Consider the following 24,973-nt stretch of genomic DNA (forward strand, 5'->3'; position numbering starts at 1 on the left):
ATCGGATACATCCCAGCTCCAGGGGAGGGGACTGAAACAAAGTCCTTCTCCAAATGGAGCTGTGGTGGATCCATAATTTGAAAGCCACACAGCCACCAGGGCAGAATGAGGCTGTTTCAAACCACTTCGAGGGGTTCTCCTCGGGAGGAGTGGAAAAATAAACGATACATTGGTAACCTGGACTATATATTTAGAGCCCTTTCACACTGGGGCGGCGTCAGCGGTAAAACGCCGCTATTATTAGCGGCATTTTACCGTCGGTATGCGGCCGCTAGTGGGGCGGTTTTACCCCCCGCTAGCGGCCGAGAAAGGGTTAAATACCACCGCAAAGCACCTCTGCAGAGGCGCTTTGCCGGCGGTATAGCCGCGCCGTCCCATTGATTTCAATGGGCAGGAGTGGTAAAGGAGCGGTATACACACCGCTCCGAAGATGCTGCTGGCAGGACTTTATTACCTCCCTGCCAGCGCATCGCTCCAGTGTGAAAGCCCTCAGGACATTCACACTGGATACACAGCAGCGGCACTTTCGCAATAGCGCCTGCAAACCGCCCCAGTGTGAAAGGGCTCTTAGAGGAAAGGTCACTAACTTTGTGATATCTGGGATACAACAGTTTCAAATATAGCTTAAGTGTGTTTTGTTTTTCCCTTGCTCTCTCGTTTTAATATCCTGTAATATAATATCTTTCTGCTGTAAAAAGTTCTAATGCTGTTTAGATTTATGTGCATCTGCTTTCTGCTCAGATCTCTGTAATATCAAATTACCTTAATATCCATGTCATTTAGAACGTGTGTTTACATCTTGTATTAATAATATGTATGTGTATATGCACGTATGTGTAGATACACATTGCATTTGCCTTTAATAATTAATTTACAAATGCATCTCCCCTTTGCAGTCTTACTCCCGCTTCCCTGCCCCACAGAAAGGCCATTGGACCGCCCGGCACACTAAGCCGCCCTGGCTAGGTAACCCGTGGCGGGCTCTGTGAGGCTACAGATATATCTACATCTTTGTCCGGCCTCCATCGTGCTACTCCAGCAGACATGCGCAGTCCACCGGTGAAGCCATCTGTGTCAGTGGGTGACGCACGCGTGATGTCGTTCCAACGTGACGGCGCTTCGCGCATGTGCACTGTGGACGAGGTGGCGCGAACGCGGCTCAGGGGACCGGTGCGGAGAGACTTGTTTCCTCCCCTTCCCTCCAGAGACATCAGCTGTCACAATTATCGGCGCCAGCTGACTGCAGGGGAGAGGAGAGGAGTATTTTAATACACAATCTTGAGCACGTCCTGTATCCACCACAATTTTTTGCTGGATGTCAGGACGTGCTGTGTCTACTATGACAACCTGCTAGCAGATAATCACTACTGTAAGGGGTTCATTTTTTTTTTTTATTGTAGAACTGTGAAAGTAACATCTACAGTAGCGATTATTTGCTCTTTTTATACTATAAGGGGCTCGTTTTAGTTTTTTTTAACCCCATTATGTTACTGGCCGATTAATCGATTATGAAAATAGTAATCGATTAATTTGATAATCGATTAGTTGTCGATTAATCGATTAGTTGTTTCAGCCCTAATGTAGAGTACAAATGTGTTTGTATTCTACTTACACTGTCTCCTACATGTGCTCTGTGACATTATTTCTCTGGGCCCCCCCCCCCCCAGTTTGCACATTCCACTGTGTTAACTCCTAGTGTGCTGGAAGGTGCAAACGGGGGAGCCCAGAGAAATGCCATCACAGAGACAGTACAGGAACTTCACAGGGCTGTTTGTCAGTTGTGGATTGTAATCCCTCCTGACCTCCCAGCAGTCGTGTGTGTGAATTCCTGTACCTTGTAGTGCACCGGATTAGTACACTACGTAAAGTGGAGTTCCACCAGTTTTTTAGTTTATTAAAAGTCAGCAGCTACAAAAAGTGTAGCTGCTGACTTTTAATAATCAGACATTCACCTGTCCCACGCTCCAGCGATGCGGCCGCACGGAGTCTCACTCCTCTCCCTTTCCTCGGCGCCGTCATATCTACTGTGGGCAGTGACACCCGCCTGTGACAGCTTATGGCTTCACAGCCGGGCGCAGACTGCACAAGCCGCACTGTGCTCTGCCATTGGCCAGCCAATCTTCTGGGACCCAGAAGATCGCTGGCAGGCAGGGGCCGCCTAGTAAATTTTTTGTTTATTAAAAGTCAGCAGCTACAAAAAAAGTGTATCTTCTGACTTTTAATAAAAAGACACTCACCTGTCCCACAATCCAGCGGCGTGGCCACCCAAACCCTCCATTTTCTCCCCTGCCTGTCCACGGCGCTGGCAATACCACTGTGGGCATCCGGCTGTGACAGCTTGCAGCTTCACAGCCGGGTGTGCCTGTCTCACTGCGCTGTCCTACATAGCCAGGCAATCTTCTGGGAACTGTGATGTGTCCCAGAAGATTGCAGGGAGGAAGGGCCACCTAGGCGACCCAAGCGGAAGTGGGAGCTCGTCGGTAATCGCGATGCATCGCGGAACCGAATCAAATCATTGACCAGATAATCGTAATCGAATCGTGAGACCAGTGAAGATGCGCACCCCTAATAAAAATGCTAGATACATTTTCCTCTTCAATATACACCCCTGAAGGAGAGATCTGTACTCTGAAACGTGTTGGGTGCAAGAGGATCATATCTGTTATGCTGGAAGATGGTGATAATATCATAAAAGTACAATACATTCCTTTTTTATATGTTTATTTTTATGTATTTAATAAATAATACAATCTTTTACTGTAATACTTCCAAATACTTTTACTAGGTGTGCCTTAAAAGTCCAATAAAAGGTTTGTTTTTTTTCGCTCTGACTATCATAGTATACTAGAACACTATAATACTACAGCGCCACCTTCTGCATAGATAAGTATAATGCATACCGACAGTATTGTCAGTTTATTGGCAACCATGCTGTTCTTTCCAACAGTAACAATGGTGATTCAAGTTGGTGAAAGTTTCAACAAATATACAATTAAGCCCTGGTTCACACTATTGCGATGCGGGGACCAGCGAGATTCCAGTGCGGGTTCCCGCATCACATCTCCATCGCAGGCAGTTCACACTGCCCTTTGCGAACCACTGCAGGTGTCAATACAAATGGACACCCCAAGATTGGTTCACAGATCGCAGTGCGAACTGTGAATCCGGACAGGAATCGGATCGCATGGGTGCCATCACCCATGCAATCTGATTCCAGTGTAGGGAAAAAAAAGTTCCTGCAGCATTTTCATGCAAATGCAATGTGAGTTCAGCCATACAAACTATGGCTGATCTCGCATCGCACAGACATCAGGCATGTGGTCTGAACAGCAATGAGGTATGAATCACAAGCAATGTCTGTGTTCGCAATAGTGTGAACCCAGGCTCAAAGTACAAGCTGTTGACTTGAATGATAAATGGTTCTTATAGAAAAGGTAAAACAATATAATGGTAATGAACATTATTTAAATTCAGTCATAATAGTGGGTCAAATTCCACTCACAATATATATGCTATATCTCACTATTTTTTGTTACTTTTTTTTTTTTTTTAAGATAAGAAAAAAATTGTTGATGCGTATTTGGCTACTTACTATTACATTTATGGTCTATTAAATCCCTCTGCTCGCTTCCAAAACGGGAACTGGGGGGCGGGGGGGGTTTATCCGTTTGTAACCTGTTACATTACAGCCTGAATATGTGTCTAACATGTTACAAAGTGTGAACTTATTCTTTAAATCACTGCTGGGTTTATTTTTTGTTATATAAGCAAAAAAAAAAAAAAAAAATACCAAAAGAGTTTTAGGTTCTGTTATAACGTTTTTCTTGATAAATTTAGGCCAAAACGTAGTCCGCTACATTTCTATGGTAAAAATAACCCAAAATCCAAAAAAATAATAAAAAATAAAAATAAATCAGTGCTCATTTAGTCTGCTCTGTATGAAAGTTATAGATTCCACAAACTAGGATAGATATAGATATAATTGATCAATCCTGATGCAGTGACTGCCTCTCATTTCTTGAAGCCCTAAAATGCCAGAACAGTACAAATACCCCCCAAATGACCCCTTTTTTTGAAAATCTGGGGGGTGACCTGAAGAGGGCTGTGCACAGGAGAAGCCACCATAATCTAACAGATTTGGAGCGCTTAGTAAGTTAGTAAGGTTGAATAAAGACACCAGTCCATCCAGTTCAACCTGAGTGAGTGTGTGTCTACAATTGTCCCTAACCCTGTACATCCCTTACTCACATCAGTCCGTACCCTCAATCCAAGGTCCCCATTCATATACTAGGGCCAATTTTGGACAGAAGCCAAATTAACCTACCAGCATGTCTTTGGAGTGTGGGAGGAAACCCAGAGTACCCGGAGGAAACCCACGCAGGCACAGGGAGAACATTCAAACTCCAGGCAGGTAGTGTCGTGGTTGGGATTCCAACGAGCGACCCTTTTTACTGCTAGGCGAGAGTGCTACCCACTACACCACTGTGCCGCCACTTCTGCAAGGAAGAGTGGCCAAAGATTCCCAAGGCCATGTGGATAGACTCCTACCCCAAAAGACTGAACACTGTCATAAAATCAAAAAGGTGCTTAGTATTAGTTAGTTTAACCGCTTGCCGACCAGCCACCGTATTATACAGCGGCAGGTTGGCTCGGCTGCGTGAATTGCCGCACTGATATGGCGGTCCCTTTAAAGGCTTTAGCAGGTGCGCGTCGCCAGAGTCGATGTGCGTGGCCAGCGGCCGCAATTGCTTCACAGAGAGCCAGAACGGGTGATCTGTCAAAGTAAATAAACATATCCCCGTTCTGACAGGGGAGTAGAAAGAGATCTGCTGTTCCTAGTGATCAGGAACAGTGAGCTCTAGTCAGTACACTCCCCCCCACAGAAAACACCTCCCTAGGGAACACCTAACCCCTTGATCGCCCCCCTAGTGTTAACCCCTTCCCTGCCAGTGTCATTTATACAGTAATCAGTAGCTATTTTTAGCTCTGATCACTGTATAAATGTCACTGGTCCCAAAAAAGTCCCAAGTGTCCAATCTGAATGTCGTAATCCCGCTAAAAATCGCCAATCACCGCCATTATGTGTAAAAAAAAAAAAAAAAAAAAAAAAAAAAATCTACATAAATAAAAATGCCATAAATATATCACCTATTTTGTAGACGCTATAACTTTTGCGCAAAAAAACAAAAAAACTCAATATACGCTTATTGTGATTTGTTTATTTTAATTTTTTGGGATATTTATTATAGCAAAAAGTAAAAAAAATATTGTTTTTTTTTTTTTTCAAAATGGTCTGTCTTTTTTTGTTTAAAGCGCAAAAAATAAAAACCGCAGAGGTGATCAAATAGAACCAAAAGAAAGCTCTATTTGTGGGGAAAAAAAATGACCTCAATTTTGTTTGGGTACAGCGTCACACAACCACGAAATTCTCAGTTAAAGCGAAACAGTGCTGTATCGCAAAAAATGGCCTGATCATTAAGGGGGTAAATCCTTCCGGGGCTGAAGTGATTAATAGTGTGCATAATTATACAACGACATTATTGTACGTTTTTTTTAGATTTACTCCCTTTTAGAGATTTCTGAGTTTTCAGATTTCAGTGTTTTTATCTGAATTGCGCAGCTTATTGACCACATTAAATTACACTAGGTCCCACTAGCTCTTCAGCATCCCTGTCCCTAAACACTTACCTGGCTCCTCTCACAATCCAGCACTGTTCTGTCTGCAGCATCACTCCACTAAGTTCCTGGTCTCACAGGAGACACAGGCAAGCAGCAGCTGCTGTCAGTCAAATCCTGTGAGGGGGGAGCAGGGGGCATGGCCGAGCCACGCTGTGTTTGTCTATGGAAACACAGCCTGGCTCCAGAACGAAGAAGATGTGGGAGAATTGTAAAAGAGAAAAAAAAAAAAAAAAAAAAAAAAGGAAGAAGGGACTGCACAGAGCAGGTAAATATAAATATACCCTCTTATTTTAAAGAGAAGAATACTTTACCCTTTTAAATCACTTTAAAGTTGGAAAAAAATCATAAGTGACTTATCTGGGTCTGTTTTTTTACATCTCAAAAACCTGGCATTTTTATAGAGGTGTGTAGACTTTTTTATATCCTATGTATGTGCGTATGTATGTGCAGAGGTAAACAACACACACACACACACACAAGCTACTTTATCCACTCCTCTCCTGTGACTAGGGATGCATCGAAAAGGATACTAGTATTGGTGCCAATACCAAGCATTTGCATGAGTACTTGTGCAAATGCTCCGATGCTTGACCCGATACCTGGACAGTCAGGGATGATCGGTGCGGCAGTGTGGGGAGTTAAAAATCGCCAGTCTCCCTGTGTGGCTTTCAATAAAGCATCCAACAGCCACTTCTCCTCCTCCTCCTCCTCCTCCTCCTCCTCCTCCATCCCCCCCCCCCCCCGGCTTACAGCTGCTTTATTGAAAGCCACACAGGGAGATCGGTGATTGTAACTCCCCCCCATCGCCGCACAGATCGTCCCTGACTGTTCCCTGTATCCTCCTCCGATCACCCTCTGGTCCATCTCTGTGTTCCTCTAACCCCCCCCCCCCCTGATATTTCAGAATGGAGAACAGAAGAAGGAGCTGGTATATATGTAATTTACTGGCTCCTTCCTTTTCTGAATGGACAGTCACTGACTCTGTCCATTCATAACTGACCATGTTTACGATGCTTTAATTTATGAATAGAGGAGCCGCTGTTTCCTGTCCATTCATCTTCTGTGCAGCTGAGACTACAGAGAAAGGGACCGGGGAATGTGTGTCCTCAGTCCCTTTCCATGTCTCAAAGGGGAGATGTCAGGGGTCTAAACCCCTGACATCTCACCAAAGCCCCCCCCCCCCCCCCCCCCAACAGGGTTGATTAAAAAAAAAAAAAAAAAAATCTAAAAATTGTACAAAATAAAATTGCAAAAAAATAAATAAAAATAAAAAACTATTGACACTGTCCACGTCTCATCAATGCCACCCATCACATGACATAACAAAAAAAAAAACAAAACATCGGTGAGTACTTGAAAAAAGTACTGGTACTTGTATTGTCTTAAAATTTGTGTCATAATCTGCCGCCCTCTCCCACTCAGAATTATTCAATAAGAAAAATAAATTGGGGAGGAGGGACCGTTAAACGTTCAACATTGATGTCCTGTAACACATCCTATGACCAAAAATTGCATAAAAACCCCTGGAAACTAGATAGAGGACTTTAACGGTACCACTTAAGTAAAATAGCAAGAGTTTTATTTGTACAAAAGTTTAAAATCATGTAAACAGTGCACAAAGACACATACCGTATACACTCGAGTATAAGTCGATCCGAGTATAAGTCGAGGCCCCTAATTTACCACAAAAAACTGGGAAAAACTTATTGACCCGAGTATAAGACGAGGGTGAGAAATGCAGCAGTTACTGTAAGTGGAAAGAGGGTCAACAATGCCCATCTGCATCTCTCTGTGTCCTGTACATGTGCATGTGTCCCTGTGTGCATGTGTCCTGTGTGCATCCTCCCGGTGGCGATCTCCATCCTCCCATCAGCGTGTGATAATACACTTCGGCGGCCATTCCACTGTTCAAAAGCCGCGCCTCCTCCTCGTCTGTGATAGGCAGAACACTCAGCCTATCACGAACATTCTCTCATTCTCATACCACGGACGAGGATGAGAGAATGTCCGTTATAGGCTGTACACTGACAGCTGGGAAATGGAGTGTTCAGCCTATCAGACGAGCAGGAGGCGCGGCTTTTAAAAGCTGGAATAGCCTCCGAACGGTATTATCACACGCCGGCCGCATGACACGCTGATCATGCAGACAGATGGCGGTGACTCGAGTATAAGTCGAGGGGGGCACTTTCAGCCCAAAACAAAGGGCTGAAAAATTCGACTTATAATCGAGTATATACGGTAATTGTTGCACTCACAGACATATATACACACACACACACACACACATATAAATAAATATTATATATATATATATATATATATATATATATATATATATATATATATATATATATATATATATATATATACATACATACACATACACATACATACATACACACATACACACACACATCTGCCCTACTATAGCCAGATGCATTCCATGGGTTCTTGCACGCTTCGTCAGGAAGAGAACTACAGCCAAGCTCCACCAAAATGGAAAATATACAGTAATCAACTGCAATACTATGATTAATATATATAGGGTATACGTCACAACAATTGAGTGCTCTACATACCTCAGAATATACAAGCAGATACATAAACAGGTTCAATCATATTAATTATCTTACGACGAGCTGTTACCACTCCCTTGATAGATGGAATTAGTCCACATGGGCTTTATTCCATAAGGCATCATAGGCCAACTTTGCTAATATCGGTGTTTAAGTAGGTGAATATCTAAAATAAAGTAGTTATATGGTAGTATGCTTAGGTGATGTGTGACAAACTGTCCAAAGGGTGGTGTGGGGCCCTTTAAATTCCCAAAAGGGTGAGGTTGGGAATTTAAAGGGCCCCACGTCACCCTTTGGACAGTTTGTGTCATCTTGCACTACCATGAGATGTCTTTTTGCCTATACATCAATAGACCTAACACATCACCTAAGAATATTACCATATAACTACTTTATTTTAGATATTCACCTTAAAACACCAATATTAGCAAAGTTGGCCTATGATGCCTTATGGAATAAAGCCCATGTGGGCTAAATCCATCTATCAAGGGAGTGGCAACAGCTGGTCGTAGTATGACTAATATGATTGAACCTGTTTATGTATCTGCTTGTATATTCTGAGGTATGTAGAGCACTCAATTGTCGTGATGTATGACCTATATATAAGTTAAACTTTGTACAAATAAAACTCTTTGCTATTTTACTCAGAATTATTCAGTCATAGAATACAAAACTCCCTGTGAAAGGCAGGCAAAGCGCTGCTCAGCAGACTATTTTGTTCTGGGAGTGGGAAGGGAAGTTCTCATCCCATTGCCGGAACATAGCCCTGTATATAGCCAAGGCTACGTACAGTCCATACAGCTCTGTGAGCCACTGCGAGTCTTAGTAAAGTAAATAGATAGTTTAGACCAGTTTGGGCCAAACAAACTATTTAAACGTCACTGAAAGCTGGAGATCAGCCTTAGGGTGGTGACTATTTTTAAATAATGAGATATGGCTCATGAACATCTCATCCCAATATTTCATATTTACCTGCTCCAGCCAACAGGAGACAAGTGTGATTCTGGTACTCTAGGATTTTAGATTTCTAGTTTACTCCTGAGCTGTAGCAGGCTCTGAGGTTTCACATGGACAGCCGAAGAACTCAGAGCAGGGACACAAAAGAGATGATGCCATTGTCTTTCAGTCTATCAATAAGTGATGGACTCTCCTCCTAGATAGGCCAGTATGTACTTCATACACTGAAGCATGGAAAAGGCACTCAACAGTGACAGGCCCCATATTTTGTTATGACAGGTATTCAATAAATCAACTGTAGCCTCCTTATGGGAAAGTCGTTATCGAACATGTTTGAGTATTTCACAATTTATACTATTAAAATAAAAAAATAACCAGTTACACTTACCGGTAACGGTGTTTCTGGGAAGTCTTCCAGGACAGCACCCTGAGAGATGACTGGTCCACCTGACAGGAAACACAATCAATCAAGAGGTTAAAGGCCCCCGCCCCTCCCAATGCTCCTCAGTTGTGACAAAGTATTGACCCACACCAGTGCACGAGAGAAAAACATAACCACCACCACACTCTAGACATTACCTCTTTCCTAAATAGAACGGGTGGGAAGTAGGCCTGCCGTCCTGGAAGACTTCCCAGAAACACCGTTACCGGTAAGTGTAACTGGTTATTTTCTCAAGTCGTCTTCCAGGACGGCACCCTGAGAGAAGAGCAAGTAGCTCAGGCCTACCTTTAGGGCGGGACCACCGCTTGCAGGACCTTCCTGCCAAATGCCAGGTCCTGAGGAGATAGTAACTCCACTCTATAATGCCTCAGGAACGTGTTCTGGCTTGACCATGTAGCGGCTCTACATATCTGCTCCACCGAAGCTCCGGCCCTTTCCGCTCGGAGGTTGCCAGAGATCGCGTGGAATGCGCTCTAAGATTTCTAGGAGCTGCTTTACCTGACTGCTCATAGGCTAACGAAATGGTATGTTTAATCCATCTAGCTATAGAAGCCTTGGATGCCTGTTGGCCCTTCTTTTGGCCATAAAAATTAACTAAAAGATGGCTGGACCTTCTGAATTCCTTAACCCTTTCTAGGTAGGATAATAAACAGCGTCTGACGTCCAGACAATGAAAAGAAACTTCCCTTCACTTTTGGGGTTACTACAAAAGGAAGGCAGCACCACTTCTTGAGTCCTATGGAACTTTGATGCTAGCTTAGGGAGGTACAGGGGGTCCTGCCTAAGTATAACCCTGTCCTCGAATAAAGAAAAAAATGGTTCTTTAATAGAAAAAGCCTGAATGTCACCTACTCTCCTAGCTGAGGTGATTGCTAGTAAAAAGAACCAATTTAAAGGTCAGGATCCTAAGGGGGATCTGATCTATTGGTTCAAATGGGGCCTTTGTTAACCCCTCCAGTACTAGTGTAAGGTCCCAAGGAGGACACCTGGACATTTGAACAGGGGACAACCTCTCCCTGACCAAGCGAAATCTCTTGATCAGGGGGTGTAATGGCAAACGTTTCTCAAGGAAACAGGACAAGGCTGAAACCTGTGCCTTAAGGGTCTTGGTTGCCAAACCTAGATCTGCACCATCCTGGAGAAATTCTAAGATAGCAGGGATCTCTCCTTGAGAAGTCCCTCTCTCCTGACACCAGCGAGAGAAAATCGCCCAGGTCTTGGCATAAATACGCCTTGTGACTGGCTTCCTACTAAGGAGCAGTGTATCCCACTACTCTGTCCGGCAGTCCCTTCTCCCGCAGGTTCTGCCTTTCAAGAGCCAGGCCGTCAGCTTAAGGAAGCTGGGGTCTGGGTGGCGGACTGGACCCTGAAGGAGATGGTCGCCCCGGACAGGGAGGTAAAGCAGTGGGGCTATGGACCAATCCTGCAGGGTTGGAAACCAGGCTCTCTTGGGCCACCAAGGGGCTATTAGAATCAACTTGCTTTCCGAGAGGAACAGTTTTTGAAGGACCCTCGGAATTAGTCCCAGAGGGGGATAGGCATAGGCCAGTTGGAAGCCCCAGACCTGTGCCAACGCATCTATCCCCTCTGAGCCTCTCTCTCGAGCAAGGGAAAAGAATCTCTTTACCCCTCTGCTTCTCCTGCGGGCAAAGAGATCTATCTCTGGAACGCCGAACTGCTGACTTACCAGGGAAAAGACCTCTGGATTCAGTTCCCATTCCCCCTGCAGAATCGGCTGCCGACTGAGGTAGTCTGCCTCTACATTCAACGTCCCCTTTATGTGGATTGCGGAGATGGAAGGAATCCGACTTTCCGCCCAGGACAGGATCTCTGCTGATAGGGATAGGAGTGTTGTGGATCTGGTACCCCCCCGATTTAGAAACGCCACTGCCGTGGCATTGTCTGACAAGACCTGCACCTCCTGGCCCCTGATCCTTCCCTCGAAAGCCTTTAGTGCTTCTCCTATGGCCAACAGCTCTCGAAAGTTGGAGGAGGCCCTTCTTTGTTCTGAATCCCAGGACCCCTGAGCTATTAGATCCTCCAGGTGGGCTCCCCACCCCCAGGAACTTGCATCTGTAGTTATCCTGAGAGGCTGAAGTTGGCTCCAAAGGAGGCCCCCTTGCAGCCTCTGAGGAAGGAGCCACCAGTGAAGGGAGTTCTTTACTTCGACCGGGATGGCTATCTCTATGTCCAGAGAGTCTCTTTTTCTGTCCCAAGAGGACAGAAGAAAGTGTTGGAGGGGCCTGGAGTGTAGCTGTGCCCAAGGAACTGCTGGGATAGATGCCGTCATCAGACCCAGTACTCTCATGATGCCTCTGTAGGAGATGGTCCTTGCCTGTAACAGCAACGTGACCGCTGATATGAGGCCCTCTACCTTGCCCTGAGGAAGAACTAACTTTTGCTCTGAGGAGTCCACCAGGAAACCCAGATACAGCTTTGTCTGAGCAGGAGTCAGCGAGGACTTTTCCCTGCTGACAATCCATCCCAGGGCTTCTAAGGTCTCCATTACTCTGGATAGATCCAGAAGTAGTTGATCCCGATTTAGACTGTAAATCAAAATGTCGTCCAGGTAGGGAATCAATGCCACTCCCTGGAGGTGCAGGAAAGCCACCACCTCTGCCATGACCTTCGTGAAGACTCTTGGACTGGATGCCAGTCCAAAGGGGAGGGCCGTGAACTGCCAGTGTTGCACTCCCCCTGGAGAGGCGATCGCAAATCTCAGGAAGCTTTGATGGCCCTGAAAAATGGGGACATGAAGGTAGGCATCTTTTAAATCTAAGGTCACCATAAACACCTCTTTGAGGAGATGTCTCCTGAGAGAATAGACACTCTCCATGCGGAATGTTTTGTAACGAAGAAAAACATTGAGGTTCCTTAGATTTATAATAAGACGATACCTTCCTGAGGGTTTTGGTACCACAAAAATGTGGGAATAAAACCCCTGACCCTGCTGGTCCACTGGAACAGGTATTATAACCTCCTGACTGGCCAGCTCTCTTATATTCTGAAGGATTCCTACCACTTTGCAGGGATCCCTGGGAAGGCAGGTCAAGAGAAACTTGGGGGGTGGAGGGGAGAGAAACTCCAATCTGTAACCCTCTCTTATGATCCGAAGAACATAGGGGCTCTAGGTGATCCTTTCCCACTGAGAGGCAAAGTGGGAAAGTCTGCCCCCTACCGGAAAGTCATTTGGGGGTCTTGTCAACTGACTTCTGGCTGGAAAAGAGAACCCCGGTCTTTTGTTCGTCTTTTCCTGCGCCCCAACGTCTATTAGGGGAGACCTTTTTCTCGGAGAAGAGATTCTTTGCCTGGGGGCCTTGAAAAAAACGCTTCCTCTCTCTCCTAGGTTTGGTAGGAAATTTTTTCCCTTTCTCTGTAGATCTGGCTAAAGCCTGATCTAGGCCAGCACCAAAAAGGAGCGTCCCTTCAAAAGGGAGACCACATAGATGGGTTTTGGATGAGCTATCCCCATCCCAGGTTTTAACCCAGAGGGCTCGCCTGGCTGAGTTTAGTAAGGCACCTGTCTTATCGGTTGTACGCACTGTCTCAACCGCAGCATCTGCTAAATATGCAACAGCATTCCCTATGACCTCCAGAGAATCCAGGTCCTCCCTGGATTTGGAGGTTCGGGATGCGTGGTCCATTAATTTACAGACCCACGTGTCGGCATTCCTTGTGATGCAAGCTGAGGCCAATGCGGGGCTCATAGCCGCAGAGTTAGCTTCCCAGGCTCTGCGTAAAATGGTTTCAGCCCTACGATCCATTTGATCCTTTAAATTACCGGTATCTTCGAAGGAAAGATCCGACTGCTTAGAGAGCTGTGCTAAGGAGGCGTCTAGTCTAGGAGTTTTGAAAAACCTTTCCTCATTCTCCTCAGAGAAGGGGCATCTACGCTTCCAGGCTTTATATTTCAGAAGCCTTCTTTCTGGTTCTTTCCATTCCCTTAAGATGACTTCCTTAAGGGCGGAATGTACCGGAAGGACCCTGGCCTGAGGTTTAATCAAGCCTCTATACATCCTATCCTGAGCGGACACCTGTGCAGCAGGCTCCTGAATCTCTTCTGAGGCATAAATAGCTTTCAGAAGATCTTCCATGTCATCGGCAGAAAATATAGGTCTGCTAGACCTGGAGTCCTCCCTCCCATCCTCCTCTTGGCTGTCCACCACCCCTTCATCAGAAACCTCCTGATTAGGAACTTCTGAATCACACTCTTCCTCTGAATCGTGGGGGAGTGGATACTTCAGTACATCCGCCCAATACCTCCTAGAGGAGGCGAAGCTCTCCTGGGAAGAGGCATCCTTACTAGAGTGAGCCTCTGAATCCCTAGGCTTAAGGGTGGCTTGAAAAGACTTTAAGGTGGACAGCATCTCAGGTTTGCATAGTAAGGAATTCCTTCATCATCTGAGATGTCTCCTTCCCTGTCAACTTCTGTATGCATTTAAGACAGAAGGGCTTTGGATGATCTGGGGGTAGCCTGTCATTACAGTTCCCACATCTTTTAGAGCGGGTGGAGGATTTCACAGGACGGCTGGCAACCTCACGGGCAATAGCATCGTCCCCTGAAAAACACACAGGCATACACTGTGAGATTCGGAGGAGAAGAGTTGGGGTACCCTCCCCCTCTAAACTTCTGGAGGCAGGTCAGACTCACCCCCTGTGGTCTCTTCCATGGCCGCAGACCCTACAGGTCTCCCCTTCTCATGTTCCATGCTACTTCCGATCTCTCCCTGGAGGTGCTGCATACAGGAACGCAGAGGAGACATGGGCACCTCTTCCCTGTGGCTTTTTATATCCTCTGTGTACTGGCTGCATCGCGCCATCGCCATCTTGCCGAAGACCGGAAGTGGTACTGGACCTGAGGTCACTTCCTGCTGCAGCCTTCCCACTCCCTCCTGCTGCAGCCTTCCCACTCCCTCCTCATAGAGGAGGAAGTGATGTCATTCCCTGATCTTCAGGAAAATGGCGCTGAACGCCAGGACGCTGAGCTACACTCAGCAAAGGAGAAAAGCTCTTCATGCAGAGCTTGCCGTGCGACCCCCGTGAACGATCGTTCCAGTCGGCTGGTGGACAGGCGGACGGACGGCAGCCCTGGCCAGACCCCAGAACGGGTCCCAGACTCACCCCCTGTGGTCTTGCAGCCATTAGAAGGAAAACCACCAACTCCTGCAACTGCACGGCCACCGCACAGGTAAGGAAGGGCAACAGGAAATTTGGCCCCTGAAGTTCTGGGTACACCACCATACCCAGGGTTCTTCAGCACTCGGGGGGGCTCTTCTATGGAAAGAAGCCCGGTCACCGACCAGGGTCCCGCTTCTGCTGCCTCCCCCCCCCCCCCGAGAAACGGATTGGGAAACCCACCAGGAAGGATGAGAACCATCCGGATGGACCCAGCGGCTGCCCAGGGGGAGACCACCAGCCCCAGGCTTTTAGGTCAACAGAAAAATAACAAACGGTTTCGCTGTGGGGAAACACAATCAAAAACTGAGGAGCATCGGGAGGGGCGGGGGGCCTTTAACCTCTTGATTGATTGTGTTTCCTGTCAGGTGGACCAGTCATCTCTCAGGGTGCGGTCCTGGAAGACGACTTGAGAAAAACACAAACAGCCACACTCTGGATTAATAATCTCTATGAATATTCAGCCTTATGACTGTGGAATATAAATATATATATATTTTTTTTATTATATAAAATCGCCCTAAAAAAATTCCACTTGCCTGCTCGCATTGCGAGTGGATTTTGAGGGCTGGCGAGCTATGGCTACCTGGGAGCAGGGGTGAGCACCGCCGGCAGGCGGGTTGTATGGGAGTCCTTCTCCCAGCGCTCACGTAGGGGGAAGAGAGGAGAGCAGGCGGCCAGATCATCAGAGCGCGGGGAACATCACTAGCAGCTTTCATTTCAATAGCAGTGTGTTCCCCGCACTTGCTGTCACACACAGCCCCGCCCCCTGGTCCCAGGACTTTGATAGACAGATCACCCCTCCAATCACGAGTGACATGAATCAAAGTTCCCCGGCCAGGGGGCGGGGCTGTATGTGACGCCGAGCGGCGGGAACACACGGCAATTGAAATGAAAGCTGTGATGTACCTCGGGGCTCTCATCAGCCAGACTCATCACCTACTCTGTTTCCCTGCATGATGGGCACAGATGGGGAGGCTGCATTGGTGGGCACAGACGAGGCTGCATTTGTGGGTACCGGCAAGGGCTTCTATTTCTATATTTTCACACCTACTTAAAACTTTTACACAATAGTGTACATAGAGGTGTGTCTACATGCTTGCATATTTTGCATTTGAAATGTGCATGTGAAATATCAGCATTGCTGAAAGTGAAATGTATAACCATCATTCTGACATTTGTTTGATTTAAAGCTTCTCAATAATAACAAAAAATAGAATAAAACATATTTACTCACCCTACATTTAGATGGTCTACCAAAGCTTCGGTCAGAGTTGTAGCTGCTGCAATGGCTTCCCTTCTTTTTTTTTCTGTTAAAAAAACCCCATAAAACAGTTTAAAATTCATGGTTCATTCACTACATAAATTGTTTGTCTGCAATTGTTATACAAAATATGGCCAGAGACATTTAACCACTTCCCGACTGCCTGCTGTACATATAATTGCACTTTATTGCACAAAATCCCGTACCTGTACGTAATTTTGGCAATAGCCACTAGGGGGGTGCGGATCACTCCCCACAGAGACAGAATGGCGGTCTGCCGATGTAAACAAGCAGACCGCCGTGCTGTGGCATGGACACTCAGATCTAGTGTCCCTGCTAATCAGGAACACAGATCAGAGTGTCCATGTAGTGAGCCCATCCCCCCACACAGATAGAAACACACTGAGGGAACACAGTTAACCCTTTGATCGCCCCTGATGTTAACCCCTTCCCTGCCAGTGTCATTTATACAGCGTCAGTGTATATTTTTAGCACTGATCACTGTAATGTCGCTGGTTCACTGGTTCCCAAAATAGTGTCAACTAGGTATCCAATCTGTCCGCCGAAATGTCGCAGTCCCGCTAAAAATCGCTGATCACCTTCATTACAAGTAAATCTATCCCCTATTTGAAGACGCTATAACTTGCGCAAACCAATCAATATACACTTATTGGGATTTTTTTTACCAAAAATATGTAGCAGAATACATATTGGCCTAAATTGATGAAGACATTAGATTTTAATTTTTTTATTGGATATGTATTTTAGCAGAAAATTGTTCTCTTTTTGTTTATAGTGCAAAAAATAAAAACCGCAGAAGTAATCAAATACCACCAAAAGTAATCTCTATTTGTGGGAAAAAAAGGACATAAGTTTTATTTGGGTACAACGTCGCACAATTGCCAGTTAAAGTGACACAGTGCCGTATCGTAAAAAAACGGCCTGGTCATTAACCACTTCCCCCCCTTCCAGCCAATTTTAAGCTTTCAGTGCTGTCGCTTTCTAAATGACATTTGCGCGATCATGCAACACTGTACCCAAACAACATTTTTATCATTTTGTTCCCACAAAAAGAGCTTTCTTTTGGTAGTATTTAATCATCTCTGGGGTTTTTATTTTTTGCCAAGTAAAAAAAGACCAATAATTTTGAAAAAAAAAAAAAAAAAAAAAAAAGGGTTTTCTTGGTTTCTGTTATAAAATTTTGTAAATAAGTAAGATGAGAAGGCACTGGCAGGCATTACTGATGGGCACTGATTGGCATCCCTGGTGGTCATTCCTGGTTGTCATGGGTGGGGGGCTGCACTGATAATCAATCAGCGCAGACCCACCCCCCGTCAGGAGAGCAGCCGATCGGCTCTCCTCTACTCGCGTCTGTCAGACGTGAGGAAAAGCCGATACACAGCTTTTCCCGTTTACAGAGGCTCTATACCTAGACCGGAGTTTGAGTGTGTCAGACTGACACCACCCATCGCCGCACTGCTGGACATCATATGACGCCCAGTCAGGATAACTGAACCACTTCCCGGCCATCATTCTACTATATGCTGGGCGGGAAGTGAGCAGACAGAAAGGGACTCCATTCGTGTAGTAAGTTAAAATTCAAAATTTTAATGTTAACTAGATAAGCAAAAGCTCATAAGACAACATGTACAGAGGTAACGTACAGGGATATTGCACAGAAAAATTGTATAAAAGGTGCATGAATAGATAAAAAGCCGGCTAGCTAAAATAAACAATAAAAAGCACCCGTGTACCGGGTCACATGTGGCGTGATTACGTCAGCACAACGCACAGCCCTACATGTTTCGCAATACCTTGCGTCTTCTTGGGGCTTTTGCTTATCTAGTTAACATTAAAATTTTGAATTTTAACTTACTACATGACTGGAGTCCCTTTCTGTCTGCTCACTCGTGGCTGGGAGCCTGAGTGTGCTTCTCTTTTCAGATTGGGGACATCCAGCTGCTAAGCATTTACTGCTATCTGGCGAAATCCTCACGGACCGCTCAAGGCAACCAAAGGACTCGAGATACCAGAGGATTCAAGTGTCCCCGCAGAGGGCTATATCTGTCTGCTCGTATGACCCCGCTCTTTAGGGGGTCCACCGGTTCCGGTAAGGGTTATCACATACAGAGTTTACATCGAGCTGTCTTTCATTTGTGGACATTTTAAGGCTGAATATCTGGACCTTGATACCTGCTATGGATTATAATTCACATATTTTTTCTATCACATCTAAAGAAAACGCTGCTCATTTTATTTGTATATGGACACTAATGGTCTTATGGACATCGTTTTTCATTTATTGATTGATGTGCACATGATTTTTTTCAGCTGTCGCTATTTTGTTTATTTCACAATTCATTTATGTATACATCACCTGAAGGAGTTTAGGATACTCAGGATGCACTCTTGATTCAGGTGTGTCCTGATTTTCTGTATGGTATTGGTTCACACTATTTCTTACATAAGAAATATTTAATGTAGCGCAACTTTTCTTACTTTGACATTTATTAGCACCATTAGGTATTAGATGGTTTATTGTTGCTGCTTTTTTGCTGATTTTGCTTTTGTCTTAGCGCGGTATTTACACTTTATTTAACCATAATGTGCTAGTATGCATTGCATACTAGCACATTATATGTGACACTTCCCTGCAAACAAAGCCTGCGTCGTCCCCGCTGGAGGTCGCATCCATTTTCGCCTGTCTTCCTTCCCGGTCCGCAGACTCCGGCTCCATGACTGGCCGGGGCCAGTCACAGAGCGCTGGAAAAATCACTGGATAAAAAAAAACTCTGGTACTAGCGTTTTAGGAGCATTTAAGAACATTAGCATTTTTTTTGCAAAAAAAAAAATCTCAAACGATTTTAGGAGCGTTTCGTTTATACTGGAAAAATGCTCCAGGAAACTGTACAAAAATGTTTTTTTTTTCTGCTCCTAGACGCTGAAGCTCAAAAAACATTAACAGCCTAAAGTAGTGCATAAACACATAGGAGAACACTATTTAGCCTCCAGGAGCAGAAAAAAATGCTAATAACAGCTTCTAGGAGCAAAAAAAAAAAAAAAAAAAAAAAAAAAGCTAGTGTGCATGGAGCCTCAAGTGGGGTACACACTACAAGAACATTGGGCGACCAATCGTCTTATTTTCCTCATGTCACTACAAATCGGAACCGATGAACAAAAATTCGTACGAAAAAGGCTTTTTCTTTTGCTTATTTTTTCCGATCATGCGCAGTCTTTTCTGATTTTTCTGATATGAAAACAGTACTCATTAAACAAAAATTGTTTCTTCTGTTCCCGTATAAGAAAAATTGTGGCGTTTGTCCCTTCAGGAATTTTTGTACAAAAAGTCGGAATGGCCTGTCAAAAGTTGTGTACACATTATAAAAAAATTGTATGAAAATTCTTTGGCCGAAAATGTTTGCCATATTTTCTTATAGTGTGTTACGAGCCTTTAGTCCGTAGCGTTCAATATTGAGTTGGCCCACCCTTTGCAACTAGAACAGCTTCAACTCTTCTGGGAAGGCTGTCCACAGGGTTTAGGAGTGTGTCTTTGGGAATGTTTGATCATTCTTCCAGAAACGCATTTGTGATGTCAGGTACTGATGTGGACAAGAAGGTCTGGCTCACAGTCTCCTCTCTAATTCATCCCAAGGGTGTTCTATCGGGTTGAGGTCAGGACTCTGTGCAGGTCAGTCAAGTTCCTCCACCAAGTCTTTATAGACCTTGTTTGTGCACTGGCGTGCAGCCATGTTGGCACAGGAAAGGGGCCATCCCCAAACTGTTAACACACAGTTCCCATCACATGGCAGCTGCTCAAAGCATTTAGGCATCTAGACGGGGTGAAGACGTCCTGCTGAAGTTCAAACTGAGCATCAGAATGGGGAAGAAAGGATTTAGGGACTTTGAATGTGGCATGGTTGTTGGTGCCACATGGACTGGTCTGAGTATTTCAAAAACTGCTGATCTACTGGGATTTTAACACACAACCATCTCTAGGGTTAACAGAGAATGGTCCAAAAAAAAAGAGAAATTATCCAGTGAGCGGCAGTTTTTTACTTTATGACTACAGTGTACTCATCTTCTGATGGCCACCTCCAGCAGGATAATGCACCATGTCACAAAGCTCAAATCATCTCACCACTGGTTTCTTGATCATGACAATGAGATCACTGTACTCCAATGGCCTCCACAGTCACCAGATCTCAACCCAATAGAGCACCTTTGGGATGTGGTAGAAAGGGAGATTCGCATCATGGAAGTGCAGCCAACAAATCTGCAGCAACTGTGTGGTACTATAATGTCAATATGGACCAAAATCTCTGAGGAATGTTTCCGACACCTTCTTGAATTTATTCCACAAAGACTTAAAGTGGTTATAAAGGTTCAGGGTTTAAAAAATAAATTAATTAAAAAAAAACATATACTTACCCCCTCTGTGTAGTTGGTTTTGCACAGAGTGGCCCCGATCCTTCTCTTCTGGGGTCCCTTAGCGGTGCTCCTCCTCTTCTCGAGTGCCCCGTCTGAGAAGCGCTCTCCTTCGGGACACCTGTGTGGGCGTGCTCCCATGTCCTGCTTCTGCGTCTATTGACACAGAAAGCAGGATTCGGCCTTGGCGACATTAGATTTGATTGACAGCAGCGGGAGCCAATGGCTGCGCTGCTATCAATCTATCCATTCAGGACAAGAGACACCGGCCAGACCTGGTGTGCTCGTTCCCATTGTGGGAAACACGGGGCTTAGGTAAGTATAACGGGGGCTGGGGGCTACTGAGTGACAGAAGGTTTTTTTACCTTAATGCATAGAATGCATTAAAGGTGAAAAACCTTTAAGGCAGTTCTGAATGTAAAAGGGGGTCCAACCCGGTACTAGCAAGGTGTACCTAATAAAGTGTCCGGTGAGGGTATAGGCTTAGAGGCCCATTCCTCAGTTTAAATGGATCTGCAACACCCTTATTCCAGATCAGCAGCTTTGGTGTCTGGGGCAATGGCCACTCTACAGCCAAGGTATGTTCTGGGGATCTGGTAAGGTTTGCTCTCCCCCTCTTTGTTATTATGGAGACACAGCAGAGGAGCTTTCAATTTTGTTTAGTAGTCACTGCAGCTCCAGGTCTAAAGCATGTACATGAATCGCACCAACACACACACTAAAATCTGCACTATACACACATATGATAGCTGAGAAGTAATGAGTGGAGTACAGGGAGGGATGACAACCACTATTTACATTCATCATTCCTGGTCTCTAATGTTCTACTTTCACTTCCGGTAACACAGCAGTTATTGACAGGAGAATCCACCAATCAGAGTCCTGCAAACCCCGAGCCGCGCTCCTGTCCCTCTATAGTGAAGGCGCTGTGCAATGTGGTGCTGTGCCGAGGCCCTGCTATGGATGATATAGGGGGGTTCTCGTACCTTGCAGCTCCTTCCGCTCATTCTGTTTAACCTGATGTTCCTTCAGTAGCCGGGAGAGCATGATAGAACCTGACCGAGGAGGGGAGGACTTCCTCTATACTGTGCCCAATGGAGTGTACGCCCCCTCCTAGACAAATAGCGCTTCCCTGTACTGAGCATGCGCTGTACTCTGTGCCTGCAATGTACGACATAACCCTGCAGATGGCGCTGTGTACAGCAACACTGCCCACAGTTATACTGTACATTCCATCACTAGCAGTTCCATCTATGTATCCTGTCCTGAAGTTCTTTTAGTAAGGGTGCTTTGTCTTTTTTTTTTGTTTTGTTTTTTTTTAGATTTGAATAGGGTGGTTTTTCCAATTGATCTCTTCTAATAGGAATAATCTATCTAGCTATAGTTGACAACTCACAATCAATATGCCATACACAGGGAAGTGGACTTCAATCAATAGTTAGGATACACTTGTAGTTCTGGGATTGTAAAAAAGGATGGGCTCGGGCGTGTTCGCACAGCCCACGTGCAGAGCTCACCAGGAAGATGGCACTGCGCTGCTCTAATCACAGGCAGTGAGACATTGTCCCGATGCGCAGCTGCATAGATCAGGAAATGTCTCACTGCCTGTGATTAGTGCAGTGCTGACTTCCTGGCGGGCTCTGCACATGGCATGTGCAAACACACCGGAGATCATCCTTAATTGTAAATCATCAATTGCATCAGTGGCGGCCCATCCATAGGGGGGGGAAAGGGCACCTTTCCCCCCCATCCATGCGTCCGCCCTCCTAATCTACATGGATTGCATGGATTTCAATAGGGTTTTGAGGCTCTAATTGGCTTCAAAAAAGGGGGGGCTTGGGGCATAGGGCACTGCATCCTGTGCCCACCTACTTGCGTGACAATAGCAAATTAATATTAGCTACTGTCTTCCTGATTCTTCTCCTGGCCAATCATGAGGCAGTTCCTGAGCCCCGATTGGCCAGGGAGTCTTAGGACTCTAGGCTAATCGGGCCTCAGTCAGGACCCACTTCCTTTTCGGCCTGTCCTGGCGGTGGCCCCAGAGCGAGGAGCTGCAGCCCGGATCCATGTCTGCCTGATCTGCCTCCTAAGGTAAGGAGGCCTCTGATCGCCGCCGCATTCCCGTCCTTCTCCCAGGGGGGGTTGGGTTGGCATTGGTTTGCCGCCCCTGGATTGCATCTCTAATTGTGATGAGCATCAGCCGCCACTGGATTGCAACTCTAATTGTGGGCGGGGTTATCAGCGCCCATGCATGTGGGGCCCTTCAGGCAGAGCGTGCTCATCAATGCCCGGGACCAGGTGGAGACTGCGGTCATGTGAAGAAGCGAACATTAAGGCAATTCCCCAACTTAGAAATGAGCCTTCACTGTGCGCACTAATAAAGTGCAGAGTTCCTCTGAAAAGTGACTTGTCCTATGTCACTACACACTGTATCTTGTATGTTGCATTAGGAGGGAGGTGTGGATCCTGCGCCCACTCCCCTAGTCCACCATACCTCTGTTACCTCACTCCCAGTAACAGAATGGGGTCTAGTGCAGTCCTCATGCGTGATCATTAAAGGATATGTAAAGGTTCATTTTAAAAAACAAACATGTCATGCTTTCCTCCTTTGTGCAGTTGGTTTTGCACAGAGTGCCCCCGATCCACCTTTTCTGGGGTCCCTCAGGGGTGCTCCTGGCTCCTCCTCTTCTCGAGTGCCCCGTTGGAGAGCAGCTGTCCTTCGGGACACTCGTGCGGGCACGCTCTTGTGTCCTGCTGCTGCATCCATTGACACAGACAGTAGGACTCAGCCCCGCCCCCGGCTCCCATGTCATTGGATTTGATTGACAGCAGCGGGAGCCAATGGCTGCGCTGCTATCAATATCTCCAATCAGGACCCAAGATACTGGCTGGAGCTGGTGTGTTCGTCCCTGTCACTGGAAAGACCGGGTTCAGGTAAGTAAAAGGGGGGCTCTGGGGGGCTACTGCATCACAGGAGGTTTTTTACCTTAATGCATAGACTGCATTAAGGTGAACCTCATCAAGGGTTTACAACCCCTTTAACTCCTTTCTTCCTGTACCTCATGATCACAGCATAGATCTCTGTAACGCGTGTTCGGATCGGGTTGCTATTAGATACCAACTACTAGGGAGGGAGCCAGACAGCAACCCTCTCAAAACCAGAGGACCTGTCACCTTACCAGGTACCACTCCTAATGATTGGTTGCTTGTAGCTTGATTCTTTACTTGGTTACCCATAGCAGCTACTCTCCTCTCCTTGTTTTGTTAACCCTTTGTAATGGTGTTACTTCATACTCCATAGAGCTTTACAGACCTTGGTTCTTTTCATACACCAGTACCCACATGAACCTATTTAAATATCTTCAGACCAGGCTCATAATGGTTAATGTAACTTTTACTGATGAAACGTGGCAGAACAGTTCAATATTGTCAACATCCTTCCCTTAGCCCTAACTAGAATAGTGTAGTGGTCTAGGCACACCTCAGTGAGAGGAGAGTCCATAATGGCATTGTCCATGGCTGGATGTCTTGCGAAAATCCCAGTATCTTAGGGGCACCAAACAATTCCACTCATAGGTAATCTGGAACCCACCGTAACCCAGGAACCCTTGGACCTCAGCCGTCCCACTTTTTATAGCACAAGTGAGCTGGTTAGGAGCAAAAGCCTGGGGACTGAGCTTGTAACATTTAACCCTTTCTCCCAGCCTGGGCCAGCCTCTGAATACTATAACCAAATACAGTTCAACCTGCCTACATATTTCCGCCGTGTAGTCTCACAATCTGATCAACTGGCATATGAACGTATTCATGAACGAAAGTATTTTAGCGCTGCCAATTGATGTAAAACAACTGATAACTTTCCACCCTGGATAATCCACTCAGTTTGATCAAATCCAATCTAAGTGGGCTCTAAATCGATTAGCAGGGAAGTTATGGCTATGCAATTGCTTGTGAATTCAATCATTTTCATAAAAAGCGTGTGTGGCCTCTATTAGGCTAGACCCACATTTAGATCTTTTGCCAAAATTGTGTCACGTGTTTGAGCGTTTTTGCACCACATAGGGCAACCGCTTCATTCCTATATGTCCTACATGTGACAAACACAGCAAAGTAGCTATAGCCCCTGGCAGTGATCACTGTATTCTGCTGGTGGGGAAGGCTCCCCGCCAGCAGAACACAATAGCACTATTTAGCACTAGGATTGCTTTTACATGAAAGTGTTCTGTAGGCTCTAAAAAACAATACCAGGATGATGCCTATAGTTGGAGGCATCATCCCGGTATAACCGCTTGAAGTCCTGCGACATACCGGTATGTCGGGGTGCAGCAAATGGTTAAAGGGGCATAAATAAACCGCTTCTGAGCTTACCTTCTATATATTTGTAGTGCTTCCTCCTGAAGGAGCTACTGATGGATGGGTCCCCTAATTCTGGATATTAACCACTTAAGGACCGAG

The 24,973-nt window shown here is 45.7% G+C and overlaps 1 protein-coding gene across 2 annotated transcripts in view; it reads right to left on the reverse strand.

Moving 5' to 3' along the window:
- BLOC1S1 (biogenesis of lysosomal organelles complex 1 subunit 1) overlaps positions 1 to 21,688 on the reverse strand; it is a 43,449-nt gene extending 21,761 nt beyond the window's left edge. The window contains exons 1-2 of one of the 2 annotated variants that reach the window (XM_073614014.1): positions 21,505 to 21,688; positions 16,067 to 16,139 (exon numbers count right to left, since the gene is read on the reverse strand). In XM_073614014.1, the coding sequence (XP_073470115.1) occupies positions 16,067 to 16,139; positions 21,505 to 21,565 (134 nt within the window). In that variant the 5' untranslated portion in view covers positions 21,566 to 21,688. The remainder of the gene's footprint in view (positions 1 to 16,066; positions 16,140 to 21,504) is intronic. The other variant, XM_073614015.1, reaches the window with a different exon arrangement.
- Between the last annotated feature and the right edge of the window lie 3,285 nt (positions 21,689 to 24,973).

Source organism: Aquarana catesbeiana, linkage group LG02 (genome assembly GCF_042186555.1).
Source record: "Aquarana catesbeiana isolate 2022-GZ linkage group LG02, ASM4218655v1, whole genome shotgun sequence".
In the NCBI taxonomy this organism is placed as follows: Eukaryota; Metazoa; Chordata; class Amphibia; order Anura; family Ranidae; genus Aquarana; species Aquarana catesbeiana.